Source organism: Triplophysa rosa, linkage group LG4, assembly GCF_024868665.1.
Source record: "Triplophysa rosa linkage group LG4, Trosa_1v2, whole genome shotgun sequence".
NCBI classification, from domain to species: domain Eukaryota; kingdom Metazoa; phylum Chordata; class Actinopteri; order Cypriniformes; family Nemacheilidae; genus Triplophysa; species Triplophysa rosa.
In genome coordinates, this window is record NC_079893.1 from 7,935,214 (window position 1) to 7,960,487 (window position 25,274).

The 25,274-nt window shown below is 36.7% G+C and overlaps 2 protein-coding genes across 2 annotated transcripts; both read right to left on the reverse strand.

Moving 5' to 3' along the window:
- Positions 1 to 17,810: 17,810 nt before the first annotated feature.
- On the reverse strand, positions 17,811 to 21,328 carry LOC130553410 (uncharacterized). Its single transcript, XM_057332360.1, has 5 exons — positions 21,223 to 21,328; positions 19,865 to 20,865; positions 19,637 to 19,706; positions 18,830 to 19,004; positions 17,811 to 18,402 (listed from the first exon to the last, which is right to left on the reverse strand). The coding sequence occupies exons 2-5, from the start codon at positions 20,663 to 20,665 to the stop codon at positions 18,249 to 18,251; spliced, it is 1,200 nt and encodes a 399-aa protein (XP_057188343.1). The 5' UTR covers positions 20,666 to 20,865; positions 21,223 to 21,328; the 3' UTR covers positions 17,811 to 18,248.
- A 964-nt stretch (positions 21,329 to 22,292) lies between these two features.
- Positions 22,293 to 23,623, reverse strand: LOC130553556 (uncharacterized). Its single transcript, XM_057332592.1, has 2 exons — positions 22,771 to 23,623; positions 22,293 to 22,634 (listed from the first exon to the last, which is right to left on the reverse strand). The coding sequence occupies exons 1-2, from the start codon at positions 23,620 to 23,622 to the stop codon at positions 22,626 to 22,628; spliced, it is 861 nt and encodes a 286-aa protein (XP_057188575.1). The 5' UTR covers position 23,623; the 3' UTR covers positions 22,293 to 22,625.
- Between the last annotated feature and the right edge of the window lie 1,651 nt (positions 23,624 to 25,274).

A 25,274-nucleotide genomic window follows, 5' to 3' on the forward strand; every position in this document is an offset into this window, starting at 1 on the left:
AAACTACATGAACTTATTCCGTTTTTCATGTGAAGGAGCAAATAAAACACACAGAGTGTGTCATAAATGATCATCATTTGTGTCGTTTCTGAATCGATTCAAAACCCCTATCTGGCGGCGTGTAACAAAATCTAGATTAAAACAACCGTCGACAAATACGTAGAAACCATCATAATATGTTGTAATTGAGTGTACATTTTCGCATTAAGACACATTAATAAGTATAAACCATAAAGTAATAATAGTTCTTGCTTTTTGTAATATTTCAAATTTTTTAAATCCCAGTTTAATATGGTTTATAAAACCAGCATTATGTTGACTGTGTTCACACTACACACAGGAGAACTGGCCCCAAAATGTTTTACTAACTAACTTTTCATTATTTTGCAGAAAAAATGAGATATACATCATTGAATTAACACACATTGACATTCGTGAGTTATATGAAAGAAGTTGTGGGTGAGTTTTGGTCTGCTTCAGGCATGGTTGTCGTATTCTTTAGGCAAGCAGCTTAAGGGCCATTCGAGGGGCGTGGTCCGTGGGGTATGTGGGCCATAACAGCAGCCCAAATTCTACCAGATAAGGCCCATAACCAATTTGCTATCTGGGTATACACACACATATATATACAGAATATTGTATTATATAAGTAGGTCTTTAAACCAGCCTATACAAAATGACTGCTTGAGTCATTTAAATACATTTGCATAGCATTTCTGTACCTGGACCTGTGACTAAAAGGCAAAATGTGATTGTTACCGGGATTTGGCTCTTGTGGCAACTTCCCATGTGACAACTAGCCCCGGTCTCCTCTGCAATTCATCGCTGCATCACAACTGTTTGTGTGTGCGTGTGTTCCTAGCAATATAAAAATCAATACCACAAAGCCATGGACACTCTCTGTGTAACCAGGAGGTGGAGCTCTTAGAATTTGAACACAACTGTTTTCAAGTGCTTTTTACTGCCTGCATTCCCCAGATCCCCACTGTACATAAAACAGAAACCCACATTGTAAATAGGTTATTAGGGTTATTACAGTAACAGTACAGTAAAATTGGAGTCAGGTGAGTGAAGCAGTTGCAAGAATTTCATATCATATCTTTGTGTATCAAACAGCGTTTAAAATAAACATGTTTGGAGAACTCCTCAGTGACAGTAAGATTGAAATTTAATCTATAAGCGCCCTATAACCAAGGGAACCACTTCTGACAGCCGACAGCCCATATTTCATTGTGCCACCTGAAATCCACTTGAGACTAATATCTTTCAGAATGGAGGCTGGGATGCCAGTAAAGGGTCACAGACCCGGTGAAACTCTGTCAGAAAAGGAAAGCAGAATACTGTAGATTTATCTTAATCTAGACTCTGTGTGTGTAGCATAAAATGTGTTTTGTGGCCTTTACAATGTAGCGAGAGAAATTAGTATCATCTTCAGTTTAAATCAAGACACACACCGACACCAAAAACATAAATAAATATATAAAAACTTGACCTTAATTTGGATATGCCGTGAAGTTTCTTCTCCCCTACGGCGTTAATTTCCATTTCCACATGAGTGGATTCAGACATTCTTTCAGCTTAACAACAAAGTAGTCAAACATAGACAATGTCAATGTCATTCAGCTAAGAAACAGATGATTTCCTCGTTGTGCCAGCTGCTCTCTATGTTATACTCTGTATGTGGGGGAGAATCAATGTTAATTGCATCACATCACTGTCATCCACAATTTTTAACAATGTGTTGGTTATTAGAAATGCTACAAAAAAATTATACAGTATTATTATACAATTATTATTATTAAAGGCAAGAATAACAGTGTATTATGTAAGTGTTTTTATTTATTTACTATTAGCAATTCATATGTGTCAAAATGATTATTATAACTGTTGTTACCTGTAATTTTTTATTTATTTTATTTTATATAGAAAACAAACTATATTTCTAAGACCCTTTGGTCATTTACCATTTGTGGTTTGTGTTGAAATTTTGGAGAAAAAAACTGACCAGACGTTTACATTTTGCACACTTTGCACTCTTTACACATGATGGTGTTGGCACTTTTGTGACAGTGTTGCATCCTGTTTGTTTACAATACAAAGCAAGAGATACATGAACAAGTAAAAACACACTTTTAACCTCAACTGTCGTTCCTTAGATCATCATATAAACATATATTTTATGCAAAGCATCTTGTATTCAATGTACAGATTTCCTCAGTTTGTGTGTTCCTTATGACCTTTGCACTGATAGCACCCAGCCCTACCAGATGAGCTACAAGAACCCAGAAAGTCAAAATATCTTTAACAAGCTTTTTTTTCTTTTTTTCTTCTGTGCTGTAACTCCTGTAACTCAATTGGTAGCCCGCAGTTCAAAGGTCATAGGATCCATTCCCAGGAAACACATACTGATAGAATGCATACTTTACATTTATTGTTGGTTTGAATAAAAGCATCTACCAAATGCATACATTTAATTTAATGTTTCTTTGTTACATTTCAAATAAGTAGCCATGACTGAACATTAGGTTTAAAAGGCTGCAACTGATGCCAAACAGCTGTTCTAAATATATGCATCCATCTTTTGTGCTCTTAAAAACTGCAAAGCTGTCCTGATCTGGAAACCTCTGATTCAGTCAGTGATACAGATAGTGAAACAGATGCTCAAAAGCCCAGAAGAGGAAAGCAAAAGACGACATTGAGCTTAAACATGCAGTGCTAGAGGGGCTGAAGGGCTGCTGTCAAAATAGAAGCTTTCAACTCGAGCAGCATTTGTGACCTATAAAGTAGATGTACATACAACCTCAGAGTATATCCACCGTGGAATATCCATATCCATATCCGTATCCATATGTTTCTGTGGAAAAATAACCTTTGGTAGCTATAAACAGCTAACATCTAAGAGTGATACACAAAAAAATCTTTCTTTTAAAAGCCTTTTTGAACATTGATGAATTTTTTTGAACAGTCTACTGAAAATGTCATTGTTTAACATTCCTATCATAAAGTGCCAAGCAATTCGCAATGCAAATGTATAAAAGCTCTTTAAAAATGACACATTGGCGATCGTGATGACTGCACCTCAGCAGTATTTAATATGAAAGCCATATCTTAGTAATATATTCTAATCTATAATTAGGCACCATTTCACAGCTAGAGGCCACATGTGCTAGTTTTGCAAAGAGTTTCACTGTATTTAATGAATCCAAACTACCGTGTGATCATTAGATTTTTTTAAAACTCAGATTATTAACCTAAAATAACAGGATTTTTTAAATAAAATAATTATTGCATGAAAATCGTTCGAAAAGAATTTGTCATTTAAGAGATGAAATCCTACTTTTTAACTCCGGAGCTTGTGAGAGAACGTTTTTGGCAGCCCTCAAGTTTTAACTTTAATTTGCTCTTTGAGAAAACTGACAATCAGAGCCGAGGTGTTAGAAGGATCGTGTTTTCTCACCGAGCAGATGTTTTCCACACAAAGTGTTTTAGCTTGCTCGAGAATGAATGATGGCGTTGCAGTAATTAAGCAAGTCCTACAACTTGTCCCATTTTGCAAAATATTCCAAGGTGAAAATGCTCATTAGACACCATTTTTGGTGCATTTTAAACTGGTTACTGACATTACCCAAATCAGACTGTGGGTGTACTTTTTAACTTCGCCTTTAGAGTAATAAATCATGCCATTTTCGGGTGCAAGCATTGTGTAGGGGGGAATAAATGGGAGACCAAGGCCTAAAGGATCTATAATGAGAACTAAATTGCGTAGCGTACGTGCTGCTGATGTTGGCCTGGGTGTAGGAACGCACCAGTTCGTTCACATCAAATTGCCCATGAATGCAAACTCCATTGAACGGATAGCATATTCTAAATCCCATTTGCTTTCCATCTTTCCTGTTTAAATAGTCCAGGAATCCCTTTTACAGATATATTTCATTCAAAATGACTTTCAATACACTAATTGAATTAAAGTAGTTTGGGATTTAACGCCACGCTAAAGTACACATTAAATACAGGCTCTTAATCCCAGTTACCACAACCTGGGATTGAACCGCCACTGTTTATGTCTGCCGTTTAAAGATCTTTTTAGGGAAAAACTGTGAACACACACACCACCCGTCACTATAAACATGCTTTTGGTTTTCTAGGTCAGCTCATCTTAAGCCTGAAGGTGGCACAAACCAGTTGCGTCATGCTATGGAAACACAGAAAACAAAGTACAGCCTTTCAATTGAATTATATGTCCACTTAATTTGTGGCTGGCACACTACCAGCTGCCTGCCTCTGTTGTTTCATTTGGTTACAAGAATTGCTATACGGTGTTTTCATTATTTTCTATACATCTCCCTTTAGCTGTTACAATTATTTATGACCTCTCGAAATGCCGCACGCGACTGAATATATGTTTTTTACACACATAAACATGCACATGCACACGCACCAAACCATATACGGTCGCATGGCACAATGTTCCTGTTAATGCTCTTTGTCCATTAACAAGCCAGTTCAAAGCATGTCAAACACGCACACACCAACCAAATCAAGACTTCTAAGGTTATGAAAAAATGTAGTATTTACAATAAAAGTATGCGTTTGGTTGACAAAAGTGATTATGTGTCTTAACTGCATGGGATTAAACCAGTGACCTTAGCTTTGCTTGCGCAATACGTTACCAACCGAGCTACAGGGAGTCTCAAAGAAGAAAGCCGAAATTATAGAAACAAAAAGTAAAGAAAAAACACAAGTGTAAAAAAGGAACAGTGGGGTGTGGTGGTATAAAGATAAAGGCAGCGCTAATGTAAAAGACAGAATGAGACTCTTATCCTCTTCCTAATCGTCATTTCCATTTTTTCATGCTTCGGGCTCCCTGCGGTGTTTCCTTATTCTTGTTCGATTGCCCTTTTTCCTCGCTACCAAAATTAGAGCGTTCTCTCTCGCTCATCTCTTTAAGGTCAGGATTCACAAGTGTAGACACTGTGCGCAGGGGAGAGATGCTCAGAGAGATAATGCACGGATGTGTGCGCGTGTAGGCTTTTGGGCATGTAGACATGAATCCAATTTGATGTGTAATTTTGCATTCTGATAATTTAATTAAGAACGGTCTCGTCACATTACGTCTTATGGAGGGGAGGGAAGCTGGTGAGTTATGGGGGTGGGATGAAAAATAAAAAAATTAGAGGGATGCACACGGACAAAGGAGGGAGATGTTAAGAGGAGAATAAGGCGTGTTAGAGGTGTGAACAGTTCCTCGGCAGTGGATCAGTTATTGGCCCACACATATCTCAACATCTCCCGAGGCTCAGCTGTGTGTGCGCTTGTGTGCAATTGGACCCCTGACCACAGCTTTGGGGTAAATCCATGAGACGGGCAGAGATAATTAATAATAGAATAGTTATTGTGACAACTCCCTGTGCGGTTGTCCAGACATGTTATTGGAAGATACATTTTAATTAATGCACCCATGTCCCTTTAGAATGTATCTATATCTAAAAACAGTGCATCAATGCTGCCTAAATACAGAATCTGATATTTGGGCATATTTAGTAACATATTTCTGTTTGTTACACTATTTGAGACATATACTGTACAATAAAGTGCACACATAAAACATTAACATATAGTTTTTTAACAGTATCGGATATGTAACGCACCCATGTATAACACAAATCAGTTGTCAATAGAAATATGTTATTTATTAGTTAAAAACAGGTGTTCTTTCATCATTTACTGACCCTCATGTCATTTCAAACTTGGATGATTTTCTTTCTTCTGCAGAACACAAAAAAGATATTTTAAAGAACGTTAGTAACCAAACAACATCGTCCCCATTGACCTCCATTGTATGGACACAAAACTACTGACACATGTCTTAAAATATCTTCTTTTTTGTTCCACTGAAAAAAAGTCATATAAAGGTTTTGAACGACATGAGGGTGTATAAATCATGACAGAATATCCTTTTAAATTGTCACATAATTGCATAAATGTAATATATTTTCATATTCAAATCAGAATCAATATTCTTTGGTCAAGGAAGCTTCCAGTACACACACGCAAGACAACATCAAGACGTGTGACCCAATCTGTGAAATCCAGGATAAAGTCTTCAAATCTAATTCTGTGACAAGGACAACAAGCATCAAAGTTTGACTTCAACCATTAATTAATTAGTTTCAGGCAGGTCTGGGTGAGCATTCGCTTTTAGATAGAATGCATCTTTTGTTCCGACACTTTAATTTTTGCAATTTTACGTGTCTAATACATTCATCGGCAACTTATAACACACCAAAGACACAGAAAAACATGTATTCGCACCATATGACCCCTTTAAATTGCTCTGACAAACTCTATTAAAGCAAGAAAATAGAGCATCCACAGAACATTGTGTTTGTTTGTATCTTCTTCACTGGATCTCCCATCTAATTAGCGGATTTTCAGCCCACTAGTGCCTGTGTTCCTGTGGTCAGAGAGTTCTGGACTGAAAACTACAGTCAGGGCCAAATAAAGAGCTTAACAAAGACAAAACAAGACACATTTCCTTTTACTTTGAAAGGATGGTGCAAGAATCTAAAAGATAAAGGTCAAACACAGAAAGGAAAATGGAGATGTAATGCGTACATGTGTGCAAGATGTTAATGTTGTTTCATGTCCCTATAAAGCCTCTTTTGCACTGACAAGATGTGGCTGTTAGTGTGTAATGTTTAAGTGTCGCGGCGTTCTGTCGACATGAACACACACACACACACACGCACGCACGCACAAACGCACACACACACACAAACTCGCTCAATCATGTATGTACTCACAGGACACGAAGCAAGGTTTTCTCTAACTGTTAGCAAAGAGCCATTCAGCCCCTCTAGCTGCTATAGACGAAAAGAAAAGCATAAAAAATGCATGAATGAAATCTTCCCCTTCATTCTCTCTCTTCCACTCTCGTTCTCTAAATCACTGTTGGATTAAATGAAAGGGGGATCTAAGATGAGAGTGCATGAGAGGCAGGGCTTTTATTTATTCATTGTCTTAAGTAGTCGAGTGGGTGAACCCAATGTAAAATCCCGCTGGCACGACTCCTACCGCCTCCCCCCCACTATACTATGACACGCTCACACACAGAGACCGGTGTCAAAAGTCCCTCAGGGAGAGGGTTGTCAGAGGGCCGTTTAACATGTGATACGGTGCGTTATGAACTCATGTACATTGGGGATGGGCGATTAAATGTTAACAGTTTACAATTTGTGTCACGTTTTTTTATCTGAGCAGGGATATATAGTAAATAGGTTTACAAGTGTTTAGTGATTTTTAAACGTTTTGAAACAGTAAGGCAAAAACTGTATATTTGTTTAACTCTTTTGGCATTGTTTAGGGTAGAAAGTAACCAGCTTCATGTAGAAATCATTTTAATTAATTTGACAGGTGTGCGAGTGCAACGTGTTGTCATAGCAATGTGGTACTTCCTGTTTCCTTTTCTGCTGTTGGGTAAGTTACTCTGAAAAAGTAATTAATTACTAGTTACTAATTACATATTCAATAGTGTAATTAGATTACTGTACAAATGACTCTCTCCAAAAAGTATTTAGTTACTTATTACTAATTACTTTCTATATCCTACATCAACCTTGATTAGTTAAGTGATTCAAGGATAGGCATGAAAGGGCTCTTTTAATTCATTCAAATAAATAATATTAAACTACATAAAGTACTCTTATTAACTGACCAAAGTATTACAAATGTGAGAATTATACATTAAAGCACAGATTTTAAAGTTAGACTTTGAATTTTGATGTCAATTCCACTATTGCACACACATACATTACACAAAGTATTTAGTTTAATTACATCAAAAGTAACTGTAATTAAATTACAGAAAAATAAGAGTAATCCCTTACTTTACTTTTTCAAGGGAAAAGTAATTAAATTACAGTAACTAATTACTTAGTAACTAGTTACACCCAACACTGCCTACGAAGGACATCTCGTTTAATTCTAATTTGAGAATCCTCCATATACCGCATCCTTTATAGGATGATACCTATGGAGGACACAAGGACGCAGCCTTGCGAAACGAGACACAGCTCATGAAAGCGCGCATTTCTCCTACAAACACACCTCGGCAAACAAACACGGCATGTCGCAATCTGTGATGAAGCAGGCGAGAGCCAATGAGCATTCGAGTTTGAATAAAATTGATTCCTTTTGTAATTATTTTGCGTTTTTGGTGTATTTCATGGTTCTACTGTAAGTCACAGCATGTTAGAAAAAACGCCTTTGTGTCCCATGGCAAACAAAGCAAATATTACATGATAAGTAATGGTTAAACGATTGGAGAAATGTTGTTCATTTTAAAGTTTAATGTCTTGTTTCTTCTAAACGAGTTGGCCGCAGAAATCACACAGAACCGAAATAATTTCATAATAAGTAAACCTTAGTAAATGCGATTGAAAACATAATGTCATTGATGTGACAAATAAATAAAATATAATAAAATAAATGTTAATACCGCGATTACGATATTAAGGATTCATTTGTAAGTCTGTAAAGTTGTTCATATGTAAATAATTAACGTTTTATGTGTCGTCAATACGTCAGTAAATAAACCTTTTACGCAAAATACTTACAAATTCTCATGAGATCATGTTGCAGCGATTTTCAGCTTACTGTGTGTGAAGGTGTGCCTGTAAGCACCCTTACAATTCTGAATATGTGCTGAATATGATGTCAGTCCTTTTTTGTCTAAAATCCAATCATGCTTGTTAATTGGAGAAGGCAAAAGAAACTTATTTTTGTGTTGGGGGGAAGGGGAGGGGGAGACCTGCTGATGTGTTGAATATTTTAAAGATACAGCTCACCCAAAATAAAAGTTATTCATTCCCCCTTTCTTTTGCATTTAATAAGAAATTTCACACTCCTTATTTCTATAATGCACGTCTGTCACCATAAATGTATTTTAATGACTTATGCACCGTGTTCTAAAGCAAAACAAAAGCTTTATGTGAAGAGTATAGACAGAATCATCGGACACAATCAGAAGTTAACTTCTGGTCTGTGTTTGCTTATAATATAACAATTCATATTTAATGTATATTCATATTAATATTTTATTGTATACTAATTGTATTAAATGAAATTAAATATTAAATATGATTTGGTTTTAATATTACATTAAAACTACTCAACAGTTATTGTTTGCGGAGATCGACCAGAAGTTAAGTTTGGTAAGTTTGAAATGTCTATATATTATTATATAGATTCTATATAAATTCTTATTTTAGAGTAAAATATTACAATTATTTGAGCACTGGTTGAAATCAACTTCACACAAATTTTCTGAGGAGAAGAACAGAATGTGTGTTCGGAATAAATGATGACAGTTTTTTTATTTTTTTATTTTTGCGTGAACTATCCCTTTAAGCCTTTCTTTGGATCTGTGTGCCAGAGAGTGTGTGATATGCTTTTTCTCTTTGTGTCGGAGCGGTTGAGTGTGGCTGCATGATAGCGAATCTGTCTCTGCTTGGTCTTTTGATGAAGCTGGAACGTTCTGTTAATCCGGTGTATGGTGTCCTGCATAAATAATGCACAGAAGGGTTTTCGTGCATGTGTGTAGGAAGGCGTTTGGTGGGTGTGCTGGCAATGTTCGTTGCTCTGAGATTCACAAGGTCGTTCGCTCAACCGTAATGTTTGGGCCACACAATTGGATGTAGAGAGAGAGAGAGAGAGAGAGAGAGAGAGAGAGAGAGAGAGAGAGAGAGAGAAGAGACGAGAGAAAGAGAGGGACTAGAGGCAGATGAGAGAAGATGAGAATGAAAAGAGATGGAGAGTGAGAGAGAGAGAGAGAGAGAGAGAGAGAGAGAGAGAGAGAGAGAGAGAGACTCGTTCTAGTGTACAGAAGAGCCATGGTATAGTAGTCTGGTTTGCTGCGGCATGACAGGATAAATGGATGGCTCGGCTTGGGTCAGCATTGTGCGTTCTGTATCTACACAGTCCTGGTGGCCTCACATGTAGGCTTATCAGAGAGAATGAATGTAAAGAAAAGAGAGAATAAAAAGAAGGGAATAGGAAAAATGACAGATGTATTTGGTGCGGTAAAAAGCATTGACATTTAAGTGTTCCTTTTTGCCGAAAACACTTTAACAGACAAGACTACAGTACAAACATATGGGATGTTAAGACCAGGTCACCCAGTTTTTGCAGCTCTGTACCAGATGCTATATTTGCCCCCGCTTAGAAAACGAGGACAGGCACCTGTCAGCCGCTGTCTTCTGTTGACCTCTGCTAAACTGGGTGACTATATGAAACTAATGAGGGAGATAGTGTCAGAAAGTGCATTCACTTCTTGTCTCAATGGCACTGGTAGCTGGTTAAAGCAAGAGGTCAAGGTTTGGCTGGTTAGCATAGCCCCTGTTGGCCCTTGCTGGTAGATGCCTTTATTACACCATCTGGTTCCATTTTTACAGGCTTGACAAATATTCCTGTTGCTAAAGCATTAACAAAATAAATATACAAATAAAGCAGCGTGAAACAAAAAATGGGTATACTTAAACAACATACTTAAATAGTAAAGAAAAAAGACACCATTTAAAAAAAAAAAGACATAATAGGAATGGGCAGAGAAAAAAATCGACTTTTCCCAGTAATGCTAATGTGTAATCCATGATATTATTGCAAATATTTACATTGTAATGTGTTTTGGAACCTCACAGACAATGATGTCATCACGTTTCCACTTCTTTGCCCAAGGAGATAACGTATTACTCTGTAGAGCAGTTCGTCTGTTTAGGGCTACTGAACAACATGGCGAATTCCATGCAAGGGGACCTACGGTGTATGGAGATAGAAATAGCTCATTCTAAGGTAATAAAAACACAACGCTTCATTATGGTCTATCCCTCTGAGGACAAAGTTATTGCATTTCTGTCAACACATTCTCTAAAAAATTACACAGCACCTTTAAACCTCATACAGATACCGCTAATGTACAGTACTTCTTAAATTTGACACAAATACTAAATAGAGCTATGAATAAAACAATCTGGTCAAAATCCCACAAACAAACAATAAAGACACTATTGTTAACTCACATCTTACATATAATTTGACAGACTGTACATGAACATCAATGCATGTAACTTAATGTATCTCTTTCTAATCTTTTGAATAATAGTGTGTGTTTTGGACTATACAATTTATGGATATACTATATGTGTATGTACTGTATATACATATGTTTGTGTCTTTAGCTAGTCTGTCGAGTTATATTGTCATTAGTTATGAAAATGTGTCTGTAGAGAAACTTGTGGGATTTTCTAACATCTTATATCAGAGCAGAGTGGGGAAATGAATGATGAAGCACCTTGTTCAACAAATAATGTGAGGCAGCCGCTGAAGAAATTGTTGGTCCCACCTAATAACCGCCGAAGCTTGAGCAGCAAAATCCTGAACAAATCATCTTTCACGAACTAGCAGAGGCGGTGTGGCAGCTATCTACTGGTTTCTCATTGACAAATGCATTTCCAGAAGGCTTGAGAAATGTTGAGGATATATTTTATGACCTGCTATTATAACGCTTCAAAAACAGTCATAACCAGTCAACTGGATGCCATTTGTTACTGACAAACTGTAATAACGTTGATTGTCCTTAATGCACCTTGACCAGACGGCCTGTGTGTTTTAGTTCTAGGCCTTTAATGTGATTCGTGACATTAAAAAACAAAATTCATCGAACCAACACACAATACAAACCCTCTAACAAAAACATGACATGAATGCTCAAGCCAGTTAAAATTCCAATTGGCTTGTTGTAACTAAGCAATGGACAAATTAGATAACTGATGATGTTGCTTTACAAATTAAAAAAGCTCTTACCAATGATTATTTAAAGTGAAAATCTTTTCTGTTGAATAAAATGTGTTCAATGGCACAGTCATGCAGAACATCTCTGCCTTTCCATAATGAATCCATAAGAGCATTCCTCTCAGTAATCACAGCCGCCTCTAGTTTTGTTCCTGGAGTATGGTTTGATTATTTCAATGCAGACAAATCTCTCTATGCTGGGGAGGTAATATTGTAATTTACTTTGTATTATAAATGCATTGCAAATAGTCTTTGCTGCTTAGAAATCTGTCTCTTGTGATTGTACAACTCAAGGCCAGCTGGAATGCATCAGAATTGAAAAATCTAAGTCACAGCCGGTACAAATAAAGCCATTTAATAGGCTGGGAAAACTACAAATCTAAATCTACTATTTATCTGTATTATTAAAGGATTTACTAGAAATCATTAAGACCGATGGGACTCAAGGCATAAATTCTGATGTATTTCAGTGGTCAACAGTATGTAATTGTATTTAGACAAACTCCGCAAACAGACAGAATCAGAATGAAAAAGCACTAAAAAGCATAGCCAAAGAAAGATAAATGGGAAAAAGCGCTAAAAAGCATAGCTTAACAAAGATAAATGGGAAAAGTTATTGATCGTTTATTTATACATTTAGAGACCTGGCCAACAAAGCAGGCTTTGTTCTAAACTGTTCTCTGCTAGTCTTTAAGTAATTCTTCTTTGCTTAAATATTTTACTCAGAATATTATTATTATAACATACTGTCCTCCTAACAAACAACTCGAACATGATCTCCATGTCTTCTCTACAAATAAATTCATTAGGAGGGTTGCTGTTTAATGTTTTAAGAGTTTTAACACATCATATCAAATCATAGTATATGCACCACAATAATCTAAACAGACCAGACACTCAGAAAGCTTGTTTTTGGATTACACCATATTTCTACAGTTCAATGATGAGAGCCGTCCTTAGACTGTAAAGGAAAACATATTAGATATTCAACAATACACAGGCAGACTTCTAAAGAAAAGACTTTGCTGACTCGTATGTTGGAGGATATTGGGAGTTTTTTTATTTTATTTTTTGCTGGATCAAGAAAGAATAGCGTTGCCATAGTCTGCCTTTACACACACGCAGTGATCTAGCAATAGAACATTCAATGCCAAATGGGCGAAAGTCCAAACTGCAACAATGCCACATCGATGTGAAAGGAAAAGGGAGACTAGCGACTTCACTTAGAATTACCAAGAAGGTTTTTAAATGTTACTTTGCCTGTTGCTCACTAAAGCATTTTTGCTATAAACCTTAAACACTTACTGGCATAGTATTTGTCTCTTTTAAAAATGATTTTTGTTTTCTAAATTTAGAGACAGAATTAAGAACTTGAGAAAAAATGCTATGATTGGAATGATTTGCGTTAAATATCTGTATGAAAAATACATTATTTTAGAAACACAACAGAGTAAAAACCCCACTATCTTAAAAATGTCCTAAAGAAAATGGGTTCCCTTTCACTCAGATGTCTTAAGTGTGATTTTCTACTAACTAATTTGTCTTTTCTTTGACCAGCCTGCAATATTTTAAATTTCTGCCATAATGCAAAGAATATTTTATTCGGGCACCAACATCTTTCCAACTGTGTGAAGCATACACTGCACCCTTGCAAAAAAACTACACCATTACAAAACCTAAACACATAGGAATATACTGGAAAATATAATGCAATAATAAATAATACATGTTCATTTTTTGGAACCAAGTTCTTATATTTTTCAATAGGCTTATAAAGCGGAGAGTCTTCCTGTATTATTCAATATATTGTAATATACAATATTATGTGTCAAATTAAAATGTGACGATTGAAATGTGAAGTAAACATGGGAATCTGTTCCCGTGGCTTCAGATATCTATACCTTTGGACTGACGACAGGACGTTGTTGAAAATATGGTATAATCTTTTGTTCTGTAATATGTTTTCAAAGTTATATATTGTAAAGATTAATTTGTTTCACAGAACAATATGCAGTAACAAACTTCCTGAGCCAGGTGATACACACCGATGTTCAAACGTTTTGGGTCACTTGATTGAAATGTTTTTCTTGGCCTTACAAAGCGATATGAAGGCATGATGTCTGCGATTTGTTTTGCAGTCACGTGTAATTGGGGAAACACATTTTGCTAAAAAAAAAAATTGTTTATTACGTTGCAAAAATATGATTAAAATATTTTTGAAATAGACGAATTGGACAGAATGAGCAGCCAATTTAATGCCCAGCATAGATGGGAACTTCCTAAATACAGTTAAAAAGCATCTCATGGAGACATGGTTAAAGGAGTAGTTCACCTTCAAAATGAAAATTCTGTCATCATTTATATACCCTCTTTTCATTTCAAAACTGTATGACTTTCTTTCTTCTGCAGAACACAAAAGAAGATATTTTGAAAAATGTTGGTAGCAGAACAGCACAGCCCCCCATTCACTTATATTGTAACCAATGCAAGTGAATGGGGGGCTACATTTTTAAGCCCACTCTTTAAAAAAATAAACAATTACTCTTCCTACACACATTATTCTATAAAACGGTGATGAAATATGTTTTCTAGAGACTTTCCAACGATATAATGTTTGTCACAATAAGATAAGAATTCACATGCAAAATCTTTAAGGAAATCAGCCAGGCGCCAGTTAAGGGGCTAAACATATATCACATCTAATTTTGAGAAAGAATCATTATTAAAAATCGAAAAACCGTGAATCATTTTTAATCGAATCGTGACCCCAAGAATCGATATGATTTGAATGGTGAGGTACCAAAAGATTCCCACCCCTATTGGAAACCATATCACACTCTTCTGCAAGCAGGGGATGGGCGGGGCTTTGTGTACTGATTCTAACACCAAAGTTACAGAGTTTGGTTTTAGCCACTAGGAGGCTGCTCAAGTAGCAGCGGCAGTAGAATTCATCCAGTTAAGAGTTTTTCTACCACTGATATAATTTTAGAGACATTATTTTAAGGTCGAAAAACTACAAAGTGTTACTTTAATAAAATGCAAGAGATCATATTAGCAAGTTAGGTGCCATGGATGACAGTATAGGGATGCTAAAATATAACATGATTTTTTTACACAGTGTGTCTAGTAGGTTCCCTATAGTTTTCTTTCATGCAAATTACCACGGATGGGATTAGATTATAAACAAGGCATATCTGAACTCGGTTCTGCAACATAAGTGCTATGTTTCACGTTGCAGCTACCTACAAGGCCACATCTGGTATTGTGTTGTTTGTAATGTTGGTGGGGGTCATCATAATGATCAGAGGGCATCGGGTGGGAAAGGCAAGTTTCTGAATACGTTGTCACATGCCACTACAATCTGGCACATCTTCGTAGGGGTGAGTGGGGTGGGGGCACAGTACTGGGCAATAGACCTCTCTGCAGCTCGTTGGTCCGTTCAATCAACCAACGTCTCCTGCAGTGTCTGTCATTGTACTGTCTTTGTTGCCAGGCATTTCACAGCTAGGGTGCGAAATCACAGATTGTATGTTGGTCAAGTGAAAAAGTGAAATTGTTACCTCGGAACACAATTTCTACATTTCAGAACACAGTTCCAAATGGGTAACTCAAAATCGAAAAATAACTCAGATTCCCTCAGTCCACGTGTCTGCCGAAAACAAGGTGCTAGAAACCCGAATGCATTTTAAGATCTTTTGTTTTGAATGTTTTTGACAGGTGAATTTCTGCATTTATGTACCTCTCGTCTGCACAGGGTAGTTCAGGTCTGTAGGACACATGTGGGAGATGTAAACATAAACATTTGTCACAGTCATATTTTTACCGACACAGTTTTTGAGTTTTCTGAAACAGTGCGTGCCTTATGTGGCACAAACACAGCAGAGGTGGGAGCAACAAACGGAATCCGAACACATGAATTTTCAATAAACAACCTATTTTTTTAACAACCTAATTTTTTAGAATAACAGTTACCTCTGGGAACTTGTTTGATTGATGATTCAAACCATTTTGTTATTTGACAGAAACAAGATTCTTGGTTTTTGTGGGCTAGGTTCTTTTGACTTAGCAGTAAAGTACATGTAGCATTGTGCCGTGTAAAAGTACCATCTGTTAAATCTGCAGTATTTTAACCCATAATTTTTAATTCAGCTTTGGCTTAAAATGTCAGGTTATGTGAAATGTTGGTAACGTATTTGTGGAATTGTAATACTTTCACACGCGCATGTACTCACACAATAGTGTATGCTTTGGAGTTGAATAGGGACAGATGTTGATGTGAGAGATAAAAAATATCAATATCATATGCTTGTGCTTGTGCTTTTGTAGCCTAATACAAGCATGGCTTTTAGAAAGCTAGAGATCTGGAAGTTTTTGCATTCTGAGAATGTAAATGACCTAATGAATATGTTTGCTAGGGTCATTCTATTGGCACTGTAGTACGGTCGGATCAGCAGCGGGTGAAATGCTTTTTCATGATTTGCTTTGTCTCACCGAGACATAAATAAAGGCTCAAATGATGGTTGCAATTTGATGTACTTACTGTGGCTGCCCAGGAACAGTCCCCTGGCAGATCTCCAGGTATGGACATTAATGGCACAATTCTACAAGGAACCATGGCCTTTGATTTCAAGAGATTTATATTTACTGTTCATCGCGTGTACAAATTGAGACACACTACCAGATTGTCTCAAAAGAACAAATAACTTTGCACTATAAAGGGTGGCGTGGGGACCTAAAATTGGTGAAAAATTGCTGCTTGCAGCTGATTATGAAAAGCACATTCCATGGTACCCTTTGATATCCTGTTACTTGTTTAGAGGCACAAAATGCTTTTTGTTATGTGAACTATTTGCCATGTTAGATGAACAGGTTTATCTACAGTATCACATGCTTAACCTAAAATGAACCTTTGGAAAATGGCTGGTTTAAAAAATAAATAATAACTTCCCTCTCCACCTAAATTCCCTCTTGTAAGGGATTTTATCCTGTGACACCACAGAGGTTCTGACCTTCTCAATGTCATAATCTGTTGAATTAATATGTAGAGTTTGCATAGTAGTTTTTCATAATATGGTTGTCAATAGTGCCGCAGAAATGTTTGGGTTCAAACATTCTTCCAAATATCTTTCTTTGTGTTCAGCAGATAAGCAAAATGTATACAGGTGTGGAACAACTTGAGGATAAGTAAATGATGACAGATTTTTCATTTTTGGGTACACTCTCCCTTAAAAACCATTTTAGTGTTTTATTTTGTGTTTCCTTTTTTTCTGGCTTAGGATAAGGATCCTCTCACACACACATAGATACACGGATACAGGAGCACACCCTTGACGGCATTTTTAATTTGGTCCAGCTGATACAGATCTACAGTAATACTTCTGAGATACATGGCTGACAATGTAAGAAGGAGATAAACTCTCTGTGCCCTGCTTTACCTTTGCTAAAAACATAAAAGCTGTCTCTTGCTGATCTAACCCTAGCTTTTTAAATCCATCTTTCTTGCTTTCATCTAAATTAAAAACTGCATGAGATTTATTGAGTTAATTAAACATCTTTATAAAAGATAATGAAAAAATTTGCCTGATCTTTTTTTACACCTACACTGTTAAAAATTTCACCGTAAAAAAACAGTAAGTAACTGGCAGCACAGTTGCCAGCAAGGTACTGTTAATTAACGGTCTCTTGCTGTTGCTGAAATTAACAGATGGTTACCGTTTTTTTAAAAACGGCATAAAGCTGTTATTTTCTACATTAACAGTAAAATACTGTCAAAAGCATTAACAGTTGCTTAATGTTTATTCTCAAGTGGTTCTTAAAAGGCTAGAAATTATTTATTTTTACTTTTGATATTATCTATAATCCCTTTAGCAGTCTTGCTGTTTTGTACAGTGTATAAATGTGTCCATTAAAACATTAAAGGTTTAACACAAATAATGCATCGTCATTTCAAAACATGCATCTTCTTTATTATTTAATAACTTCTTAAAAGCTTGAAACACATTTAAAGCAAAAGTAACAAAAAAATGCAGCCATTTAAATAAAATTAAATATTTAAAGTGCAGTTATTGTAACCAGCAAATACAAATAACAAAATATTCTCAAAATTAGGGGCTGTGGAAAATTAAGTGAATGGTCAAATAAATGTATCTTTATAAAATACTGAATTTGTGGCACCTTTCATCAACACCTGAACATAAGTGAACACAAAGAACCACAAAATATTCTCCAAATTAGTAGAACATGTAAAAAAAACTAAACAACTGACTTAAAGTGACTAAGAATTAAAGGTTTACAATTTATGGTATTCAAAACTGAACACCTGAAAAAATTGTGCAACTAATGCACATCATGTTTGTGTTTGTTGTGTATGGAATGTGTGTTGTGTAAAGGATAGGGTTCACTTATATAAAGTCCCACTCAAAGTCCATCAGTTTCTTCAGTAAACTGGCAACACGGGTGTTGACTGTTTTCTTTTTCTGGGGGACCTTTCCTGTCCGCTTCGAGACGTCTCGTCCACCCTTGGTGCCTTTTTCGGGATTAATCCCAATGAACCGCCTATAAAAAATGTGAACATTCAGCTTTAGTATGGGTAAATAAGGATACTCACTCAGATTATGTAAATAAAGAAGTCAATTCTTAAAATAGCAACACTGCCCTCTTATCTTAGGTGTAGATAATGTTGCATTTTAACATCTTTTTAGGAGTTTGTCACATGTAAATCCCAAAACAGATAACTCTGATTGATCAAAATCATGTTTTTATTGTGCATTCCAAGTAATATCAACTGCAGTTGGGTTGTTTTGATTGATAATAACAAAAAATACAGCAAACTAACACAATAAAACATGACACAATAAAAAACATTCTTTTTTTACATAAAAAACAGAGTTAACTGTTTTTGCAAATAGACTCTGTTTTATAAACATGGTTTAGAGAAAGTGGTATGTTAAAATGTTTCATTGAACTGAATTAAGCATCTAACCTCTGGATGAATTCCAGCGTGCATGCCGCTTCAGCTTGGTACTCCACATTGAAAGTGTAGAAAATAGCAAAAACAGCAGCAAGCCCGGAAAGAAAACTTGGCTGGATGCCCGCACAAATTATTTGCCCCTCAAAACTGATCATCCATTGTTGAATGCAGATTCCTGGTTTTTCACCTAACACATAAAAACAATTCAGCATTTACATAATTTTATTTTCTATTCCCAGACTCTGAAGTCCATATACAGTATGTAGCTATATACTGTGTATTGTGAAATTGTTGCTGTAATCTGTATAATTTATTTAACTCAATGTCATTTTTTTCCAAATGAAAATGTACTCATCAATTAGTCACCTTCAAAGCCATAAAACTATTAATTTTCAAGTCAATGGTAAATGGACCTTCAAACATGCTAGCCGGACAGACAGGAATATATCTCATTGGTTTTCACATGTTAAGCATGTTTAAGCGTATTTGCTCTATGTATGTGCCTTGGTGATTCTTTGTATGTGAATAAATGGCAACATTAAACTCAAATGGATTACATTTGCAATGATTTAATGTTCTTTTTTAAAGCATCAAAGTTTTTTGATCAAATGAATTTCAAATTTCAATAGATGGATAAGAATGAGAAAATATTTAAAATATATTCATTTGAGTTCCAAAGATATAAAGTTATACAGGCTTGCAACAATATCAGTGTAGGTAAATTATAACAAGATAACTATTTTATTTTGAGCTGGCTCTTAGTGTTGAAAAGAAGTACACATATTATGTAATCATAAAAAGAAAACAGACAATACATACCAAGGAGTATTAGTCGGGGAGTTGCAGGTAGTGCAAGTGTCCTTTCGACATCAGCTGCAGTGGAAGATGCCTATGACACGGTCACAATAATGAAAAGATAAGAAAGATGAAATACAGTAACAATAATAATTTTCTATTTTACACTGCAATAATAATTTTCTATTTTGATTTATTTTGGTTGTCAGAACAATCACAACATGATAGAAAATAAACAAAGAAGTAACTTACATTGGCAAAAAGGATCAGCCCTTCCTGGGTCTCTGAAAAATGAGCCATCAGAAGTTGAATGACGAAGAAGAACAGCTCGAGGTCTGAGCGCAGTGAAAGGACTGCCCTGACGTCAGCGTTGCTGGGTTTGTTGCTGAAGAACTCTGCAATGATTCTTCCACACTCCTCCATGGACAGCTCAAGCGCACGTAAAATGTTGATATCTGTAAGAAGCTCAAAATGAGCATAAAGCCCTTTCTGAGTGAAAAGGTATGGCCACTGCCCTCTTAAATCTGTGATGGCTGGTGCTGGTAATGCATTTATTTGCCGACGCTGTATGCAAAAGGTTGTTTCCATGAGTTGCTTAACCTCGACTCTTTCAACCCCATTAACTCCTTCTCGATGGTATATCTCATCCAGCCGCTGACGTTTCTGCTCCACGGTTTCATCTGTCTCCTCTGGTGGGAGGTCAGGCTGGAATCTGGTGCAGCCATAGGTATCAGTAGGCCCTCTCTTTAGTCCATCACCAGAGGAACGGTGCTGGCGAAAGCTTGTGGTGCGGTTCAGATTTTCAATTCTGTTTTTAAGTTGAATTAACAGTGAGGTATAACCATTTCCTAGTACCTGACCATTGTCACGGAGATCAGCAAAACTCTGAGGATACTGGCGGATGATGTTTTGGCAGACAGTGACACACTGTGAGCGCTTGGGATTTAGTTCATATTTCCTCATCTCGTCTGCCAAAACTCTGACCATCTGTCTCCGTGCTGCCGGTGAAGGTCTCTTGCCATCAGCCATCGCTGAACGAACATCCACAGGCATGGTTGTCCATGGAATTTGGAAAGTCTCTGGCCATGTTTTTTTTATTTGAAAGGATGGACCACAATCTTCAGAGCTGCTAGATCCTTGATTTGAGACTGAGGGTACACTTGATGGACTGGAACAAGGAAGAACTAAAGGTGTGCTGACTGCTGGTATAGGGGAAGGAAGTATTTCTAGGTCCAAAGTGACCACCTCTGTCTCTGAAATAGGAAAAGTAGATGTTGAACAGCATGTGTGATTGAACAATATGTGATTTACACTATAACGATAAAAAATATTCACTTGAAAGGCCTGTAAATAAAACTTCAAGTGCTTAGAATTTTCTTTTAATTGCAGCTCACAGCATAAATCAAATATAAAGTACATTTACAACTATTTACAACCATCAGTATCCAGCAGTACAAAGACTAACAGGTAAATATGCAGGAAGTACAGGAAAACCAAATCCCATATGACAGCATAAATTAGCATAAGATACAGTATCCTGTAAAACAGGCCAGTCAGAACTACTGTTTAAGGATTAACTCTATATTTCAAAACAGTAAGCTTCACCTTACCTTTTTTAAATGCTTCCAGAAGCTTCCGTAGTTGAATGGCTGGCAGTAGGTCAGTAATATCTTCTTGAGTCACATATTTAAGGTCTTGTGTAGATTCCAGTCCAGAGTTTAGCAGATTATCCATCAATGCCTGTTGAGTGTCTTTGGATATTGTTGGCAAAGTTCTGAGGATGATGCCCCTCAGGTCTTCAAGCACAGTGTTCATTACTCTACAAAGAGGGAAAAGAGTGGTGAAGAACAATTAGTGCCATCTCACAAATTGAATACTGAGGTAGAGGGTAATAATCCAGTAGGTCCTCCTGGTTAATGCAGTAGTAACAGTTCCTGATTGGCGTGATGCAGTGAACACCTATATCATGCAGACATAAAGCCTTGTACTTTTCAGTGAAAAAGTAGACTGCAGAGTTTTTATAATTCAGTATCATCACAATTTTGCCAACATCAAGCCCATCTTCATCCTTACTAATAACAACAAACATGTTTTTTTTTGTATATGGTTCCTTTCACGGTTGCTTCATGAGCAATCAAAGTATTTTCAGGTCCAAAGCCATAATTTTCAACTGATTCTCTAATGCCATCATTGTAGTCATGTGGAAAAAACTCAGATGCTTTTTCTACTACAATTGTTGGTGGGAAGATATTGCCAGCACTAAGGTATGCTTGAAGAAGCTGATGTCTCTCTGCAAGGCTTAAACACACATTTTTAAAGTTATGCATTTTTCTTGAGCATTGTTTAAAGTATGTGTGTTTGCTTTCGAATCTCAAGGTCCACAGACGGATAAGCGGCCCAAACTGAATCACGAGCTCCGGATAATGGCTCATGTAATGATGCTTAGGTTTAAGAAGATGATGGGGAAAGGCTTGTTTTCTGAAATGCAAATATTCATAAATAAGGACTCTCAAGTACCCTATCTGGTCAGTCGAAATGGCTGGTGCACAAACCAATGTCACAATTTCTCTTAACTGTAACACCAGTAGCCATATATCATTGTCAGCAGGACATGTAATCTTCTCTCCAATCAACACAGGTAACAGTCTCAGCAGGCACCAGTTTTGTACAGCATGGCCACTCAGTCTGTCACTTCCTGGCTTCACCTCACACGGTTTGTCATTTGCATCATTGCCTAAATATCTGAACTGATCGATCCTTCTATTCAATTCAGTGTATGTAAACTGTTTGTCAACAGTGACAAGATGGTTAATGCACAATGCAAGATCTAAGGCAACAACTCCTTCGAACAAATCATGCCCAAGACAAGGGGGCAACCCAGGCTGACATACATGAAACAAAGACAAGCTGTTGAAAAAGGAGTCAAATTTGATACCTCCACTATGAACCGAATGTTCCTTGATGTTCTGAATATGCTTGTTGTATGACTCTGGGGTCCGAGTGTTGGCTGTGGTCAGAGGATCTGCATGAAACGCATCTTTGTCAATTTCACAGTATCGACAAAAGTACTTATTGCAACTGAAATTTTCAAGAAAACCTCCGATGTTGTGTGAGCCCAGGTTGTCTCCTGCAATGGCTCGCAAAATTCCTTTACATACCTGTCCATCAGGTAGAACTATGCCATTGGTCTCAAGGTCTTGAAGGTCTTTTATTAAGCATCCTAGGACCAATTCCTGACCAAAATACTTGAAATCTTGTTCTCTACACAACAACACAAGTTGCATTTGGTCAATACTTGAACGGTTATGTGGCAACAGGTCTGCAAGTGTGAGATACATTGCTAGTATTTTGTGTTTTTTCTTTCCTGACCCCAGAGGATTAACAACTTCAAATGAGTCTTGATAAAGTATCAAGCCTAAAGAGGACCTCTCTGTCTGGGCCAAGTTTTTTGTGATGTTTTCACCATCCCAGACATCTTCAAGAATATTACTCAACTGGTTACGGCTGTGTATTTCCTTGTACTGTTTCCACACAGACTCGGAATGAAAAAGTGCCTCAATTGTCTGTTTCACAGGCACATACTGTAGAAAACACTCCTTGCCAGCTGCATTATGTCCAAGACAAATCGGCACAGGTTCAACATAATTAAAACTGTTCTTGAACACTGTTTTCCTGCGCTGGTCTGTTTTTAGTGTGTGGCTATTACATGCTTGTAAGAGATCATCTGCTCTTAGACTGTCAATGACATCATTAATGGAAGCCTCTGAAACACCAAGTTTAACCAATTTCTCATTTAATTTGAAAAGTAGATGTGACTGGTTGACATCATAAACTGACTGCATATCCTCAATGATAGTTTGAATTACTGAAGCTGGAAGCAGTAACTTTGACTGTAGTTTCAGATATAACAGAGCAAGATTCTTCAAAAATAATGCCTCAGGAATATCTTCTGGAGTATCCTCCAAATGCTCGCTATTTCGAATTACATCAGCATACGCTTCTGTTACCATATCAGGAGCAATATTTTGAAAGGTTTCAGCTTCAGTCACAAGTGCTCTGGCATAGATAGATTCAGCTAGGTTTACCTCTGCTGAGTGTTTATGTTTTCTGGATAGGTGACAGGTAAATGAAGATAATACAGTAAATGACTTATTACACTGCCTAAAGGGGCATGTCACTGTTCGTCCCTCTTTAATGTGCACTTTAAGATGGGAATAAAACTGAGTCAGTGTATCACATTTAGCACTGCACAAGTCAACATGGCATGCAAGTTCTGAGGGGCACACATGTGATCTAGGCACCAGCACACACGCTTTGTGATGTCGATAAAGATGTGATTTCAAAGCTGCTATTTTTTTTAATGTCCTGTTGCAGTCCTGGATACAGCAACGTAGAAGTAAGTTTGGGCTATTGCTGTGAATCCTCATGTGATTCACATAGGCTACTGGATTACTACACAGATGTCTACATAACTGACATGGAAACATGCTGACAAGTCAAACTGTACAGTCCTAAAAGGCATAAAAACAACTCGACTTAACAAGAAAATCTGCATGAAAATGAAATGTCCCTTAACCTTATGGATTGGTCAAAATAACAATACAACGCAAACCAACAACACTAAAAGTTCAAAGACAAATTATTCATAAGGATAGCAAGTTATACTTATGAACATGAATATTCTTTAGCATATTCTATCACCAAACGTATCAACAACTTAGATCAATGCAATCCAAAACACAGCCAACTTAAAACAACCACAACACTAGTAAAAAAAAACAAAAAAACGTTTGGAATAGAGTTATGTACTAATTAGAAAGACGTAGACACATTTGCAAGCAAAACGACACCAAAATGAATGCTTTGACATGTGTTGCACGTTGCGGAATTAATTAAAAGATAGCAAGATAATATTAGCAAACAAGCTGTCTATAATTAGCGTGATACAAATACATCGAGGTGTTTTTGTTGCAGCAGTTCTCGAAGGCTTATCCTTGCAAAAGAGCATATAGTATATCATGACACTTGTTTGATAAAAAGTTTGACAAAACTCACCCTGTAATCGGAAAATATCTTAATCAGAAATTCAACTCCGCTTCACAATGACGTCGGCGCACGTTAATCCCTGAAACAAGCGTATAAAAGAGTTACAATTCACAGCATCCACAATTAGTATGTTTTTACAAATTATTTAGTTTTACAAACTATTTGCAATTGCAAACTTATATTTAGTCTATAATGAGCAAAGCAAACTGGCACTCACCTATTAACTCGGAGAATGAAGACGATAACCATCCACATGTGCTCGCTGCAGTTCTCGATTTCTAAAAATACTGTACATACCTGTTTTTTATCCTTTGTGAAATAAATACGGCGAAATAATGTTAAAGTTTGTTTACGTCATTCTAACCTCCATGAAAAAACATTAATGCCCTGTTTTTAGACATAACAGGATTATACTGTTGAAATTTTGACGTAAAATAACAGCAATTTTTAAGAGTGTACCTAACAGCGCTCTATGTATTTAGATTATTTGTATTTACTTAAAGCGGCAACGAGTAACTTTTGCTTACTGTTGCCCCACGTGGTTGTTTAGCGGAATTGTTTGTATGCAGTGTCGTAAAAACTGTCGTAAAGATTTCCCGCTGGAAGCTCAATACAC

What these genes read in the sequence shown, in the direction of transcription:
- LOC130553410 (XM_057332360.1), bottom strand. Translation starts at nt 20,665, where the DNA reads ATGCCTGTGGATGTTCGTTCAGCGATGGCTGATGGCAAGAGACCTTCA. An exon ending in TCCCCGACTAATACTCCTTG is followed by an intron (nt 19,005 to 19,636) that starts GTATGTATTGTC and finishes TTTATGTGTTAG; the next exon opens with GTGAAAAACCAGGAATCTGC. An exon ending in ACGCTGGAATTCATCCAGAG is followed by an intron (nt 18,403 to 18,829) that starts GTTAGATGCTTA and finishes CATTTTTTATAG; the next exon opens with GCGGTTCATTGGGATTAATC.
- LOC130553556 (XM_057332592.1), bottom strand. Translation starts at nt 23,622, where the DNA reads ATGGTAACAGAAGCGTATGCTGATGTAATTCGAAATAGCGAGCATTTG.